The 18,156-nt window shown below is 35.2% G+C and overlaps 1 protein-coding gene across 1 annotated transcript in view; it reads left to right on the top strand.

The window, feature by feature from the left end:
- MMP16 (matrix metallopeptidase 16) overlaps positions 1 to 18,156 on the top strand; it is a 348,577-nt gene that overhangs the window by 286,446 nt on the left and 43,975 nt on the right. Inside the window, exon 7 of the mRNA XM_029222957.1 lies at positions 6,744 to 6,882. Within this exon, the coding sequence (XP_029078790.1) occupies positions 6,744 to 6,882 (139 nt within the window). The remainder of the gene's footprint in view (positions 1 to 6,743; positions 6,883 to 18,156) is intronic.

Below are 18,156 nucleotides of genomic sequence, written 5' to 3' on the forward strand. Positions count from 1 at the left end.
CATGCAGGATCTTCATTGCCGCGTGTGGGATCTTCAAAAGTACAGAAAAGTTGGAAGAATGAGCATGTGCTCATCTAATATATAGATTTAAGAACAGTTAGTGTTGGCCTCTATTTTCTTTACATATGTATGTGTGCATGTGCAAAACACATGCCCAAGTGTTTGGTGAAACATTTGAAAGAAAGTTGTGGATATTATGAAACTTCACTTCCAAATACAGGATCCGGTGACTATCCATGCATTGCATATGGTTGTTATGTCTATTTAGATCTTTTAACTGATTATTCTCTAAAGCTTTTTTCTCCCTGCCTTTTTTTTTCTTCTTCTTTCTTGCTGAGACTAGGCCAGTTCTCTTATATACCATCTCACATTCTGAAATGTGTTTGACTGTTTAAGTGTCATTTAACTTATTCCTTTTTCCTATAAACTGGAAGAAGTTAAGCCTAAAGGCTCAATGAAATTCTACTTTAAACATGTTTGGCTTCTACATGGTTGTACTTCATAGATGATCCTGTGACCTTCAAATGTCTAAGTATTCTATGTTTTATCATGTTAGGTGGTGTATAATATCAAGTTACTATGACTGATGCAAAGCTTGATCACTTGGTTAAGGTGGCAACATTCATATCTCTGCATCATAAAGGTTTACTTACAATATTAAAATTAGCATAAACACACACATGTACACTCAAGTGCATGTAAAATTTTGAGCAGGTCAGTGGAGTGTATCAATCTTAAGTGTCTAGTCTTGACATTGTATTTTTGTTATGAAAGAGGTATCACTGGAGGAAATGGGAGAGAGTGTAAGGAATCTCTGTTTTTTTCTTAAAACTATAATGTGACTCTATAGTTACTTCAATATAAAAAGATTTTTTAAAACTTGTAGGTAATTTATGTGTTGGGTTTAGTAATATATATTACTAAAAATGAATAGATTTAGCCTAATAGTTGTTATTCATTAATATGAATTGTATTCCAGTAGGCTCAGTAATTATGCACATGATTGAGAGATATAGGATCTAGCATATGGTATGATTAAACAATGTTTGAACACTAAATTTTATAAGAAATTCTGATCATTTGCTTTTACTCTGTGCATTTGAAGAATGTGTAAGACAATGAGTCAGTCCAAATGGGGAAAGTGTTAGCACCAAGGCATATTTTTTCTTTTAACTGCAAACATGGCCATCGGTAATCTTGTCTTCAAATTTCCCTTTTATTCCTCTTGACCTTTCAAAAAAGTAGTGGCCTGGGACAGATGCTCTCTTAGGAGGCATCTCTAAGGATGTTTCTCTTAGGCTTAGAAGTCTTTGCTGGCTCCATTTCCTGCCCAGATTTACGTAGCTACCCATGCACTGCTGGCTCCTTAACTCCAGTTACCTGTGAGATCACTTGATGATTCTGGCTTCCAAGGGTGGTTCCAGGGTGGAACTAGGGGTCTCAGAGGTGTCGTTCTGCCTTAGAAGCAGTAAAAGCAAATACAGGCCTACCACAGAGTAGAAGGCCAACATTTCTTCCTCTAATTTTAAGCATTCATTCAGATTGATTTCCCCCTTATTATGCATATAGCTGCCATGATTTGGGCTTTCTTCCACTATTATTACATGTCTGATTTTGTTTTCTTAAGAACCAGATTAGTTTTGAACACCAGATTCCCCAGACACTCTCCAAGCCATATATTAAGTCCTCAAAAAAAAAGAAAATATATGATTGCTTATAAATAAATCTGTATTATAGTCATAAATATTTTTCTAATTTTTTTCACTGGTGAGTTCCCTTGATTTGATTAGAATGTCATTTTAATAAATAGTTTGGCACCCATATTAAGCAGTTACCTTGATTTAAGCAATCTTGGGTATATTTGTTATTCAACACATGTGGTTTGATTAAAAAAAAATAAAGAGGTATGTCCATTAAATATGTTTAGGGCTCCTACACTTTGCAAGACACAGTACTCAAAGCTGGTAATTCAGTATCCCTGCCAACCTACTGTTCTGGCACACATAACACAGTGGAACATTGGGAAGACTTCAAGACACAAAAACAATTATATAGTAACTGACTGTGTAAGTACTATAAAATTACAGACTACTGTGAAATAGTATAGTAGAGTCACCTAATTTCAATCAAGGAACAACTAAGGCCTTTTTGTGGAAAGGATATTTTAGCTGAGAACTAATAGATGATTCACAATCAGTGAAAAGTATGAGGAAGGGAAAGAACATTCAAAGTGCAGCAAACTGCATAGGAGAAGTCTTGAGGAAGAAAAAAGCTTGACTCTATTGAGAAACCAGAAGGAAGCCCATGTGACTGGAACACCATGAACACAGAAGAACCCCGTAAGGGGCTGCACAGGGGCTGGGGGCAGGGCTGAGTTTGAATTCTGCTTCAGATGCAGTAGGAGGCAAACCAGTGGCTTTCAGTTGGCATTGCAGTCATCTGAGTGAAATACAATGGCAGCCTGAGTAGGATGGTGACAGTGATGATGTTGAGAAATCAAGAGATTTGAGATGCTATTTTAGAAGTGGGAAGGACTAGAGGAAGCCTGAGGTGGCACAGCAGGAGGGGGCTGTGAGAACAGTGAATGCCTTCTGGAAACATTCATGTTGAGACATGCGAGACATTCATAGATTTACAACAAGTTGGTTAAATAAACAAATATTATATTTTAGAAGAGAAGTAAAAGTAAGTCAGTTCTACTAATTGTTTTTTATAAAGAGGCCTGAAAACAGCATCCTCTACTGCAGGTACATCAGTAACATCATCATCTTCATATGCAGACAGCAGGAGGACACTTTTTCTGTACAGTTGTCAGCAAACAACGTGCAGATTAGATTATAAACCAGAATTTTAAAGGGAACAGAAGAAAAGCAAACTGTATTTCTCTTGTATGTTACTTTTTGTGATATATACCATGGATTTGTTATCTTTGTGAACAAAATGGTCTGTCTGGGTCCCATACTACATGGAAAGAAAAATCTATGTATAAGCTCCAAAGTGTTCATATCTGAAGTGAAATATTAGTGTTTAAGTAGGAATTCCTATTTGGTAACTTTTAAGCACGATGCTTTTTCACAAGTTGACTTTGCAAATGTGCTAGCTGTGATTATTTTTAGTGTATCCTATCCCTTCCCACCCTTTTCTATAAGAGCTGTAGCCAAAAAGAGGTCAGAGGCAAGATATAAACAATATTTTTAGGGGGCTGTAGAGATGATTCTTCATTCTTTCCTTTACATCATAGGCCAAAACAAAACATACATTGTTTGGAAAGGTGAAAAGATTTTTTTTTTCATCCACCCATGGTTCAAAGTCCTTTATATATCATACCCTTGCAGAAAATGAAATATGTACTAATCATCTTTCTATTCATAGCACTTTTGTGTTCTTGTGACTCCCATATAGCTTTTGGCTTCTAAAAAAAAAATCACTTACTTTAACTTTGCCCTTTCCTCCCTAACTTTTGTTTTCTTTCAAGAAATACTTACTGAGCTTCTACTATGTGCAAGGCATTTTCCAGGAAATAGGAAGCCATAAGAAAACAAAAGACAGACCCGTTTGCCGTCATTGAGCTGCTGTTCTAGTGGAGAGAGAATGAACAAAAAATAAGTAAAACATGTATTGTGTAAAACAATGGAAATGTAATCAATAATGAAAAAGCAGAGGAGGGGAGAGAGTAAAAGCAAGTATGAGTGGGTGGAGTGAAGGGATTCAATTTTAGATAAGGTGGTCAGAGAAAGTTTCATTTGGAAGGATAATTTGCACTGAGACCTCAATATTATTTTAAATATCCTCTCTCTGCAAATTAGCTACAAGCACTTTTTCTGAAGTGGCCATCTATAGTGACTGTGGTATGTGTTTACATCATTTGTGACAGAACACTTACTAAATTATTTGTACCATTGAATGCTGCTAAACAGAGGAGTTTTGAATAAATTGAATAGAATCACAACCGGAGCATCTATAATTTTTATGACTCTCTGCCAAGGCTACTATCAATGAGAAATAATCATGAATTCATCTATGCTTCCGCGTTACCTTGAGAAGATTTGCAAATTAACTCTGCTTATCTTGAGGAAGTAATTTCATTTCTTACATCATTAGTGGCATTTTGGGATTGTACTTCTATCTTCTGACTGCAGCCTATTTGTCCCAAAGAGCCACTGGCCCTGTCTCAGCATGGGGGAGATTCTGGCAATGTGAAGTGTTTCTGTGAGAAAAATTGGAATATATTTCCAGGATTTTTCATCCAATTTCTTCCTATTCTTCATCTTAAAGAGTTTTTTGTTTAATTGTTCCATAAATAATCATGGTCATTTATTTCTTTGTCAGAATCCAGTAGGTTTTTAGCCATTTTTATTTATTTTAGGATATATATTACAATAATTTAAAAATATTTTATGTGGAGATTCGAATGACTTTAACACCCAGTTAAAAACCCCTGTTGCAGCTAGACCAAGATGCTGTTTTTGTTTTAAATTATCAGAATATCATCTGCTGACATTAAAGTTTGGATCTTAATGCCCATACATATTTTCTTAGATCAATCTTTTCATGAAATAACTTTGTAATTTAAAATCAGCTTAATGTATCTCCTGCACGTGGATCAAAACATTTATTAATTCAGGATACCTGGTACTATGGAAATTATCAGCATAAGGTTAATAACATAAGGAGATGTTGTGGGAAGGAGATGCATGTCTAGAGCCAAAATATGACTAAAATTTGAAGAAGAAATAAGGAACAAGACAAAATTGTAAACAGAACTATAAACAGGAAAACCAGGGTACCTAGTTTCAATATAATTTTAACAATAATCACCAAGAGTTTTAATGCTACCATGCGCCAGATCCTCAGAAAGTCCTTTACATTTAATATAGTAATCATACTATGAGTCAGTTACTGGTAATAACTCAGTAACTAGCACCTCAACAAAGGTGACACAGTTATCAAGGAACAGAACAAGAATAGAATGTGAGCTCAGTCATTAATTAAGCTACTCCCTCGTTTTTTTTGTTGTTGTTGTTCTTTTTTTATTCAGTAGTCAGGACTTCCTCTGACCACAGCCGGGAAATGTTCTCTCTGATTTTTTTTTAATTAATTAATTAATTTACTTATTTATTTTGGGCTGTGTTGGGTCTTCATTTCTGTGAGAGGGCTTTCTCTAGTTGTGGCAAGTGGGGGCCACTCTTCATCGCAGTGCGCGGGCCTCTCACTATCGCGGCCTCTCTTGTTGCGGAGCACAGGCTCCAGACGCGCAGGCTCAGTAGTTGTGGCTCACGGGCTTGGTTGCTCTGTGGCATGTGGGATCCTCCCAGACCAGGGCTCGAACTCATGTCCCCTGCATTACCAGGCAGATTCTCAACCACTGCGCCACCAGGGAAGCCCCCTACTTCCTCCTTTATCTGTAAATAGCAAAATAAGTAGAGAAGACAGCCCATTATAACTAGAGCAAAGTGCAATTATTCAAAGATTATTAAGACAATTTTAATATTTGGGATTGATTTAGATAGGAAGAAATCTCCTTTTTATCATATCACCTGAAATCCAAGAAACCTTAGTAGATTGTGTGTGTGTGCATGAATGAATATATGAATAACTGACAAATTCTGGGAAATCTACTCAGGCTAAACTATTCTTAGCCAAAAGCTTGGAAAGCTCTATAATAAATCTCTTGCTAATACCTAAGCTAGGGGAAGAGAGCAGAGAACAATTGAAATGGAAGTATTTTTGTGATATGCACTTATCTAAATAGTACAAATATATAACTTGCAAGTAAAACTCTGCTTGTAAATACTGAAATAAAATGTAATAGTAAATTTTAATTTACTGGAAACTAATTTTTTTTAATATACCTAGTTTTTCTAATATTAAAGCACTTTGGATAGTTTCTAAATTATTCCAAAATTTTCAATAGAAAACAATTTAATGTCATCAGATATACATTTTGGGGAAAGAGTTTTTGCCCTTAGTGAGAATTTATGGTGAAAACTATTGTGTGTAGTCTAATTATTAAGTCAACAGTATTTATAAATACCTGCTATGTAGCAAGTCATATATATTATTCACTAGAGATAAGAGTAAACACATTTAATATAAAACGGCCTGTGCTATGACTGAGTGAAGTACAGGTTATTATGAGAGCGAATAGGAGAGGCAATTGACCTAGATTGGAATCCACTCTGATGATCTTCCTTCAAGATTACTTTGTTCATTTAAGGTGACAATATAATTTATCATCCAAACCAGGACACATTTGAAGGTGAAAGAGGACTCTAGTTATAATTACATGGGAAAGTAGTTGTAACATGGGCATACCAGGAGGCATGGCCTCCCTATTTCATCCCAACACTTCAGGTGGAGATCTTGCATATGTCTATAAATGCAAAGGTGCATGTGTTCGTATGCTGCTCTTATATTTTGGAAAGCTCACTTAATCCACAAATCTGGCAGGGACTTGTCTGTGCTACCTCTGTTTTTCAATCTAGAAAGTCCTGGAGATAATGTAAACTGCCAAGATTAAGTATTTTTACATTATCTTTTTAACCACAATGTATGGATTAGACATTGGGTAGTTTACTACAGAACGTTTGTGATCATTCTGGGCAAGGTAGCTGTTTCTTTGACTGTTTTGATACAGGCCAGTGATAACAGCACTAGCTTAGCTGTGAAAGCATTAAACCATCACACAGGGAAATTCCCCAAGGCCTCACCTTTGTTGAAAGATGCTTGTGTTTGGTTTGTAGGACCAGTGGTTTTGGCGAGTAAGAAACAACAGGGTGATGGATGGATACCCCATGCAAATTACTTACTTCTGGCGGGGCTTGCCTCCTAGTATCGATGCAGTTTATGAAAACAGTGATGGGAATTTTGTCTTCTTTAAAGGTAAGGAATGTTTCCCATGTCTTGCTCTGCTGTATCTTGGTCATTTTTCCCAGGGCCTTGCTGCAGATATAGAGATGAATAAGTAAAGCCTGTTGAGTGAGGTTAAGTAGCTAATTCATTTTATAAAATGAACCACATATGTTGGCTACAAATATAAATGAAGTAAAATCAAAGATAATTTTTAATTCTCTAAGTTATATTTTCTCATTTGGTATCCTCATTTGTAAGTCAAATTTAGGAGACATTGTGATCACTTAGAATTTTTAGATTTGACTTAAAAGCACCAGAAAAATAAATACACAAATAAGTGAATGAATGAAAGAATTAAAAGTCATTTTTCTATTAACTAAGGGATTTGGATTTTCTTTTTTTAAGAGCATTTGGAGTTGCTTGCTGTTTTTATGCAATGAAATCCATTTCACTTCTTATTTTCATATATAATCTCTTAAACTTTACTTGATTTAGTCAGTTTATGTTAAATAGTTTTCAATAAACTAAGAAATTGCTCATAAAGACAAGGAAAACTTATGAGTAGAAAAAATTCACCCAATCATTTTACCCAATAAAATTTATTATTTGTTATTTATCTGAGTGACAAAATTCAATTGCACAAATAGTAATGTCTAACATGCAAAAGTGAAATTATCTGGTAAAGTGAACTTAAGTCAAGTGACTGGTACTCCATCTTCTAAACTTATTAATATTCAAAACAATAAATCTTAAGTCTATTAGGGGGGACAGGGAACACAGACTGACTGAGTTGTAGGACTGAGAGAATTGTGAAGAGAACATGATCTGAGGAAAACTAGAGTGAAGAATGAATATGATTGAATGGATTGGCCAAGAGCCTACAGGTCTGAGAATAAGCTCAAATAAGGATTGAGATTGAGGGAAAAGAAAAGGGATCTTAACCAAAAAGAAAAAGGCAATTATTCTCAGGAGCAAACTAGAAGAATTCATAGCAGTGATGAGAGTAATGAAAACACAGGGTTTGAGAGACACTTGTGATATTTTAAGTGAAGTCCAAACAACACATGTAAAGTGAAAGTGTATACTCAGAATTTATCTTTACAAATTATAACTTGAGAAAGAGGGGTATAGTACATTAATTATAAGAACATGATGATCCTGCATTCATTCTGCCAATTTTGAGCACTTGCTAGCTGTAAGAACTGAACAGCTACTCAGTTCCCTTTGCCTCGGTTTCTCCACCTGGAAAATGGGATTAGTAGTGCTTGCCATTTTAGGATTAAAGACTAAATTAATGACTACATGTGAAGTGCTTGGTACATGCGAGCTCTCAATAAATGCCAACTATTACTGCTGCTGGTGTGATTACTATTAATATTCCTGCCCTCCTGCTATCTATAATAAGTGTATAAAGGAAGTAACCAAAAAAAAAAAAGCAATTATTCTCAGGATCAAGCTAGAAGAATTCATAGTAGTGAGGAGAGTAATGAAAACACAGGGTTTGAGAGACTCGTGATATTTAAGTGAAGCCCAAACCATCCATGTACTGTATCATTGTGGAAATGTACATGTACTGTACCATTGTGGACAAAGAAAGGATACATCTAAAGGTTCTGAATCTTACTGGCATGATATTTGGAGAAATATTACCCTCCCATACACTCTTCTTTCGTCCTGTGCTCGGTAGCAGCAGAAAAAAGTGAAGAATAAACCCTAGGCAGCCTATGGCTTGAGGGCTGTCCCATGGGGCCCTGTCTCATCACAGGATGAATAGTGCTCCTCCTCACTCACTCGCTCTGGAATGGCTAGCTCCGTTTCATCTTTAAACAGCTGGCATAAAAGGGACCTCCACAGAGTGCCCTCCCTGCCCACTCCATTTAAAGCAGTATCTTCCAACTTGCACAGCTCTTGTAAAAAATTGAAATTATCTACAGCATTCAAATGTAAATTTCACGAGAGATGGAGCTTGTTTATATTTTCTTGCACACCACTGTATTTTCAGTTCCCAGAACAGTGTTGGGTACATAGTAGGTGCTTAACAAACATTTTAATGAAAACAATATGGTTAAATATTAATTTGACTCAATAAGGTATTTCTTATGTCATCATGCTAACAACAGGAACAACTCTATCTCTTGTCACGTATATATTAAACTTTAAGAAAGTTTAGCTTGTTAGTGGTGTCATCATTTTTTTTTTTTTCTTTTTTTTTTTTGGTGGTACATGGGCCTCTCACTGTTGTGGCCTCTCCCATTGCGGAGCACAGGCTCTGGATGCGCAGGCTCAGCAGCCATGGCTCATGGGTCCAACTGCTCTGCGGCATGTGGGATCTTCCCGAACTGGGGAACGAAACTGTGTCCCCTGCATCGGCAGGCGGACTCTCAACCACTGAGCCACCAGGGAAGCCCAGTGGTGTCTTCTTGATATATTGTCTATATCAGGAAATGTCTAATCTTAGAACTCTGTCACTCCAAGGACCCTGCTGTGATGTTTCCTTCCTCCAATTTACTCTTCACATTACCTTCAAATAAACCTTCTCCAAACCCAGCTATGAACATCAGCTCCCTTATTCCAAACATCATTGATTATGCAGAGGGAGCCATAAGCTCTGGTTGTTTCCAATAAGACCACTCCCTTCCCTGGTATCTATCTCATTATTGGCAGGAGAGTTAAGAGTCCTAGAACCCTGAGATTTGGGTGACACACCACTCCATTTCCTACCCTTCTCACAACAGTCACAATCAAAATGAGTGTCTCAGCTTGCCACCATCTCTTTATGACCTTTATCACCTCAAAGTCTAGATAATCAGATTAACTCTCACGCCAAGACCATCATCCCCATCTTGCTCTATGGACCTTGAGACCACCTCATCTCTAGCAGTCCAAATTCCCTCCCTGTTTAATTTTCTACATATCATCCAGCAAACTATGTTTCACTTATTTATTGCTCATCTGTATCCCTCTCAATAGAATATCAGTTCATAAGGTCAAGGTTTTCTCTAGTTTTTTTTTTTCTTTTAAATACTGTTGTACTGACAAAGGAGTAATCTCCAAAATATACAAGCAGTTCATGCAGCTCAATATCAAAAAAACAAACAACCCAATCCAAAAATGGGCAGAAGACCTAAATAGACATTTCTCCAAAGAAGATATACAGATTGCCAACAAACACATGAAAGGATACTCAACATCATTAATCATTAGAGAAATGCAAATCAAAACTACAATGAGGTATCACCTCACACCGGTCAGAATGGCCATCATCAGAAAACCTACAAAAAATAAATGTTGGAGAGGGTGTGGAGTAAAGGGAACCCTCTTGCCCTGTTGGTGGGAATGTAAATTGATACAGCCACTATGGAGAACAGTGTGGAGGTTCCTTAAAAAACTAAAAATAGAACTACCATATGACCCAGCAATGCCACTACTGGGCATATACCCTGAGAAAACCATAATTCATAAAGAGTAATGTACCATAATATTCAAAGTAGCACTATTTACAGTAGCCAGGACAGGGAAGCAACCTAAGTGTCCATCAAGAGATGAATGGATAAAGAAGATGTGGCACATATATACAATGGAATATTAGTCAGCCATAAAAAGAAATGAAATTGAGTTATTTGTAGTGAGGTGGATGGACTTAGAGACTGTCATACAGAGTGAGGTAAGTCAGAAAGAGAAAAACAAATACCATATGCTAACACATATACATGGAATCTAAAAAAAATAACAATGGTTCAGAAGAACCTAGGGGTAGGACAGGAATAAAGATACAGACATAGAGAATGGACTTGAGGACACGGGGAGGGGGAAGGGTAAGCTGGGACAAAGTTAGAGAATGGCATGGACGTATATACACTACCAAATGTAAAATAGATAGCTAGTGGGAAGCAGCCACATAGCACAGGGAGATCAGCTCAGTGCTTTGTGTCCAACCAGAGGGGTAGGATAGGGAGGGTGGGAGGGAGGCACAAGAGGAAGAAGATATGGGGATATATGTATATGCATAGCTGATTCACTTTGTTATACAGTAGAAATTAACACACCATTGTAAAGCAATTTTACTACAATAAAGATGTTAAAAAATAAACAAACAAGCAAACAAATAAATAAATAACGAGCAAAGGAGGTATACAATTATAGCATATAGAGAGCTTTAGAATAAACCTTATTCTGAGTACATATTAAGTGTCATTAAACATCTGTCAACTGATGGGCAGGGAAAGCAAGCCTCTTAAACCACAAAATAAACATTTCTAAGTGATAAATAAATAAATAAATAAATAAATAAATAAATAAATACTGTTGTATCCCCAAGATCTTAAACCAGGAGTTGACAAACTTTTTCTGTAATGACCAAATAGGAAATATTTTAGCCTTTGAAGCCCATACCATCTCTATTATATAACTTTTTATTTTTTTTAACCTTCAAAAATGTAAAAACTCTTCTTAGATCATGGGCTGTACAAAAACAGGTCTTTTGTCCTAGTTTGCTGAACTCTGTTTTAAACAATAACTGGAATGTAGTAAACACTAAACAAATAATTATTGAATGAATGAAGAATAAAATTCAAGTCCCAATCTGTGTTTGTATTCACAGTTCTATACACATTGGTCTCAGCCTATACCAGCCATCCTGGATAACTGTTACTAATGTGTTTAAGCATTATTCTTCTCCAAGCTGTTCTTTTCTTTGGCCCTCTTTCCCTTTTTTTTCTTTCTCCTTTATGTTTTTCTCTTCTAATCTGTACTATACAGCAGTACTTGTACTTAACTAGCTTAGCCTTTTATTCCCTCTGTTTACCTGATGCCCATGTTGGTACACAAAGTTATTTAATCATATATTTCCTAAATGTACTTAGTATTAGCCTTGCTTTCATCTTACATAAGAATTTGAAGGTGTGGATTTGAATATAACCATAAACTAATATTATAATTTTAGTTATAAAATATAAATACTGTCTTAGTAATATAAATAAAGCATGTTATATTCAAGTGAACTTTAATAAATATCTTAAGAATAGGAAGCTGCTAGATACAATTAAAACTTCATATTTTGGTATAATGTGTATAATTTTTGAACTTTGGGCAAAATTGTATGTGTTTGTATGTCATATGCAGTGGGAGTTGCCAGTACACAATTATAAAAGCATATATTGCTTGCCTTCTATAGATGTGTTCAGTTTTATATTCTTAATAGAATTTTATTGAGTTTTGTTATGTAAAAGTGTAGTATAAGGGTGGTCTCTGCTTCCATCCAAGATGTAATAATAGGGATCAGATTTATCCTTCCACCTAAAACCACCAAAAATTGGACAAAGTATATAAAGTGATGATTTTCACGACATTGAACATCAAGAAATAAAGGCAGTGAATCTTGAGAGTTAAAAACAAAGAGAAATAAGCCCAGAAACCGCCCCACTTTCCTGTCTTGAAAGAATTTCCAGACTGTGGCCCAACATACAGAAATCCAAGCAGAGCTCAGAAGATTCTCTCAGTTGAGGAGATAGAGCTGAGAGTCAAGTGAGAATAAGGTGGCTATAGTTCACAAGACAAAGTAATGCAGAGGAAAGAGCTGCACAGAGTGAAGACCCAAAGATTATCAAAGAAAACTCCTAAGGGATGGGAGAGAGAATTGGTCAACATATGTGTGTAAGGATGCAACTGAAGCCTGGAGAAAGAATCTTGTGATAGATATAAAAGAAGCAATGCCTGACCCTCACATAGGGCTAACAGTATTTGTTCCTACCAGTCACGTGTTGTCCATAGGCACTGGATAGAGTACTGAGAAGAGTCTTGCCTCAGTAGTGCGGAATAATTATCCCAGAAGGAGCACTATTTCAGTCCTACCTAACAAATCTTAAAACACCTGAAGTAATCAAATTGTTTCTAAGTAACAGTCCTAGAACAAAGCTCAAGAATAATTATAGGGATATAAAAATATTCACCCAACCAGGCAAAATTCACAATGTCTGACTTTTCCCATAAGATCAGAACAAGACAGGGGTGTCCATGCTTATCAGTTCAATTCAACATTTTACTGGAGGTTTTACCTAGTGTAATAAACATAAAGTAAAACTGTCAAAATGTTCACAGACAACATGACTGTCTATGTAGAAAATTGGATGCCATCAACCAATTATCTATAATTGATCAGTGAGTTTAGCAAAATTTCAAGATATAAGACCATAATACAAAAATTAATTGTATTTCTATATGTTTTCAAGACTGTGAAGGGTCTAAGACTTTACCCTATTTGTAAGCTAGCAAGTTAGCCTGCCACACTTTCATGAATGCTGGCAGAAGACATGAGACTCCTCACTCAGAGAAAAAGAAAGACTCAAAAGCAGTAGCCATTTGTATGAGTTCCCTGAGCCCCAGTTCTCAAAGGGTGACATGAACTGGGCCTGTTAACACCTATACTTGTAATCAGTTACGTGCAGGAAAGGAGCCACAAGCTTAGAGAACCTAAATTTTTTTTTAACATCTTTATTGGAGTATAACTGCTTTACAATGTTGTGTTAGTTTCTGATGAATAACAAAGTGAATCAGCTATATGTATACATATATCCCCATATCCCCTCCCTCTTGTGTCTCCCTCCCACCCTCCCTATCCCACCCCTCTAGGTAGTCACAAAGTACTGAGCTGATCTCCCTGTGCTATGTGGCTGCTTCCCACTAGCTATCTATTTTACATTTGGTAGAGTATATATGTCAATGCCACTCTCTCACTTCCTCAATAAGCAGTAAGCTGCTTAACCTTTCCCCAGAGGGTGCCTTTTATTTATTTAATTGAAGAGTAAACAAACCCTCCCTTTATTGTGGAGGGAGATGCTTTCTCTATAACCCAAGATTGTTGATATACAAACATCTTTGGAAATAAAGTCCAAAAGAAAGGCATTATCAGTGCCTCTGCTCATGAGACATGCTGAGAAGCAAGTGACGTAGGGATAATTTTCTCCCGTCACATACTAGCGAAGAATAATCAATAATTGAAATTAAAAAAATAAATAAAATGACATCAAAAATATCAAATATTTAGGGATCAATCCAAATAAAATGTGTATGACCTAGACACTGAAAACTACAAAAATTTGCTAAATGAAAGTGAAGAAGACAAATGGACAAATATGCCTTATTCATGGCTTCAAGAACTTGATATTATTACAATGTCAATTCCTGCCAAATTTATCTATAGATTCAGTACAATCCCAATAAAAATCTCAGCAGGCTTTTTGGTAGTTACTGTTAAGCTGATTCTAAAATTCATATGCAAATTCAAAAGACCTAGTATAGACAAAACCTGTTTGAAAACACTACTTGATTTCAAGTCTTATTTATTTATTTTTTTGGCCTTGCCATGCAGCTTGTGGGATCTTAGTTCCCCCGCCAGGGATCAAACCTGGACCCCCTGCAGTGGGAGCTTGGATTCCTAACCACTGGACCACCAGGGAATTACCTCAGTTCTTATTTTAAAGCTACATTAATCAAGACAGTGTGTCATTGGTGTAAAGATAGAAAAACTAGATCAGTGAAACAAAATAGAGAGTCCAGAAATAGACTAAAAATATATATGAAAAAGTAATTTCTGACAATAATACAGAGAAAATTTAGTGGAGAAAAGATAATTTTTCAACAAATGGTACTGAGAACATAGGATGTTCATATGCAAAAAAATAAATTCTAATCCACACCTTGTACCATATATAAAAATGAATTCTAAGTGGTCCAAACCTAAATGTAAGACATATAACTGTAAAACAACTAGAAAAAATTAGGATAAAAATATACGTGACTATGGCTTAAACCAAAATTTCTTATATTTAATGCCAAAATCACAATTCATAAAAGAAAATGGTAAATTGGGCATCAAAATTTTTTAAATTTACTCTTCAAAGACACTAAGAGAATAAAAAGACATGCCATTAACTAAGAGAAAATATTTGCAAACACATATATGAAAAAGGATTTGTATCCAGAATATGTAAAGAATTCTCAAAACTCAATAAAAAGAAAGCAAGCAGCTCAAAAATAAGCAAAGGGTTTGAACTGAAACTTCAACAAGGATAATGTACGGATGCCATGTAAGCCCATGAAAAGATACTAAGCAATATTAGTTATTAGGGAAATGTAAATTAAAACCACTATAAGATGCATATTTGTTAGAGTGGCTAAATTTAAAAAGACAGACCATGCCAAAGCAACCATGCCAAGCTGACAATTTCTTTAAAAGTTAAACATACAGACACCATTACACTCAGACATTTTCCCAAGATAAATGAAAACATTTGTGCAAAGACATCTACACAAATATTCAAAGGAGACATATTTGTGTTAAACAAAAACTGAAAACTATTCATATATCCTCAATAGGTGAATAGATAAACAAACTATGGAATATTCATATAATGGAATACTACTCAGCAATAAAAAAGGATGAACTACTGATTTGTACTATAAATGAATGAAGCTCAAATAATTATGCTTAGTTAAAACTTCAGACAAAAAATGAGTACATGCTGTACTGTTATATTAATATAAAATTCTAGAAAGTGCAAACTAATCTATAGTGATACGAAGTACCTCAGTGGTTGCCTAAGGACAAGTGAGATAGACTGGGCAGTATGGAATACAGAGAGGCATAAGAAAACATTTCAGGATGATGGACATGTTCATTATCTTGATTATATAGATCTTCTGGATATGCTGACAGATATATACATATGTTGAAACAAATTACATATTTTAAACATGTGCTGTTTATTGCTTGTCACATTAGTTTATGTTGGAATAGTTTAAGTATTTCATAAATTTAAATATATTGGTGACCATGGGTAGTAAAATGTTATTCCTTCATTGTTCTACAGCATATTAATTATGAGCATCCAAATTAATACTGTTCTGGTTTAGTCACTTACTTAAGCCCAGTGATAATCAAGCAGGGTGTCCCCATATAGCAGAGATGCCTCATTTCCCAGCAACCTCTCTTCTTGGTTAAAGTTCTTGTGCTATTGAGAACAGTAACATGAGAAATTAACTAAATATTAATATAGAATTAATCCATTTACTGCAGATATCATATTTAAAATTATATAATCTCAATTTAATTTAGATGTTACAACTTACAATGATTATATTTTCAAATAAGTGTTCGTATTGGAAATGACTATATAACATATTTTGATGTCCACATTTTGAATAATTCCATATTTTTTATTTTATATTACTTATCTGTGTTCTATTTCTTGCTCTCTATTCTGTTTTCCCTAGTCTTATTTTTGTTCATATTTTACCATTTTATCACATTTTTGCATAATGAAACAAGGTATAAGTAAGTAGTTAAATATCTTAAGGAATTTTCTTTTCAACCTCACATCTATAGTTATTGTTTTTGTTTTTCCTTAAGAAGCCAGTTCTGAATATCTCCCTTCACTGGTCAAGATGCTACTCAGTATAGCTGTGTATATTTGAGTGTAAGGCTGGTTGTATAAACTGCGGGCCTTTCCACTCCATGCTAGCCAGTCTCATGGTTTGGTATACGTGACACATGGTATACCTGTCATTGTTTAGAATAATGATGTCTAAACTGACCCCCTCATTCCTCTACTTGATATTTATCAGTGAACTGAGTCAGTCTCTTCTATTTATGTTCAACAGTTGGTTTATTTAGTAAGAAAGCCCCAGAAATAGAAAATGTATTGCCCTTCTGGGAAGTAATATGCTTTTCTCCAGCAACTTAATGTACTACACACTTTGTGCTAGTCAGCTGTCTGAATATCACTCAGGTAAATCCTGTGTAATAGAGTCATATTTTATAAGCACAATCAAGCCAGGTGTTTATATCCTCGATTACTAGTCATGTTCAGGCTGAATGGTTATGAGTTAATAATATCAAAAATCTATGTTAGAAATTGAGCTGGTGTAAAGTCCTTCAAGAGCTGGATGTAAATTTAAAAAACATCTTCAGTGTTGTCCAAATCAGTAGTAGTCAAAATTAAGTAGTTGAAAAATTGTCTCAAAAGTTGTCTCATATTGTTGCTATCACTCAATAACTTTTAAGCAGGACTTAACCTATTTGACATTTTCGTTTCAAGAGGCAAAAATCTCTTATAGAATAGGAACCAAAATATCTGAGGCAGAAAAGAGGAGGGTAATAAAATTTGGGAATAAGAAAGGAATACAAAAGATGCATATCAAAAGAGAAGAGTTGTCTAAAATATGTGGTACCACAAGATGACAAAAAAAGAAAACTTTTGCTTAAGAAATGGTTTATGTGACTTGCATTACTACTTTATTTCAAATGCTCATAAACTGCAATTTATTTATGCTGCTTACAAATTATCACTTTTGAAAGACTTAGGAAATGTTAATGAAGTTCATTTAAGGTAGAAATACATTGCTTCTTACATAGTAAAATGGATAATCTAAAAGATCTTTTAATATAAATAGATAAATATAGGATTACTTATTTCTGTATAGGAAATAATGGAAAATTGATGCCTAAAAAGTTACATTAAATTAAGAAATTTACATTCAGTGGCCTTGGTGTACACAATAATAGATTTATAACATGTAAACTGTGCTATTTTTTTGTATTAAAAATATTCAGAAAATTTTAATATTAATATTTTATATGACATGAAGTGACCATCTAAACCAAGGGGCCAAACATTTAATATTTGAAAATCTCCCTTGGTATTTTACCTCTATGTATTTATAATTATTTAGAAAATCTATTGTATGATTTTCTTATGGCAGTTTTTATTTATACTTCAAACTGCAATATTTTTTCATCAATAGTGCTTCTGTGTCGAAATGTTCCTCATTTTCAAAAACTTTTGCCACATACTTTTATTTCTTGTGTTTGAGTTTGAGTTCCCTGGAAAGCAAACACTATGATAAAGTTACAGGGAGGGAAGTAAACCTGTGAAAGATAAAGAGGGAGGAAGCAGGACTGGCACAGTGTCTTGGCAAACCCAACAAGGAACTCCAGGGCAAAGATTGCCCACTAGAGAAGTCCCAGGTAGGGCAGAAATAGCCAGAATCTAGTACCTGCTGTGCTCAGTCAGGAAGCTGGAAGCTGCCTGGAAGCTGCCCAAACAGAGCATGGACCGACAAAAGGCACTCAGCTGACAGCTTGGCCTAACTATCAGATCCAAAGGCATTCAGCTGAATAGCCAGTTCTTTATTCAAGGGAGATCTAAGCCACTCACCTCAGTGTCTGCCACATTTGGATAAGTATTCAAATACTTCTCTGGATAAATTCTCTGCTTACTTGATAATAAATGCTAGTAATGAAAAGTG

The sequence above is a fragment of the Monodon monoceros genome, unplaced genomic scaffold (assembly GCF_005190385.1).
Source record: "Monodon monoceros isolate NGI ecotype Baffin Bay Population unplaced genomic scaffold, NGI_Narwhal_1 Super_Scaffold_14, whole genome shotgun sequence".
Lineage (NCBI taxonomy): Eukaryota > Metazoa > Chordata > Mammalia > Artiodactyla > Monodontidae > Monodon > Monodon monoceros.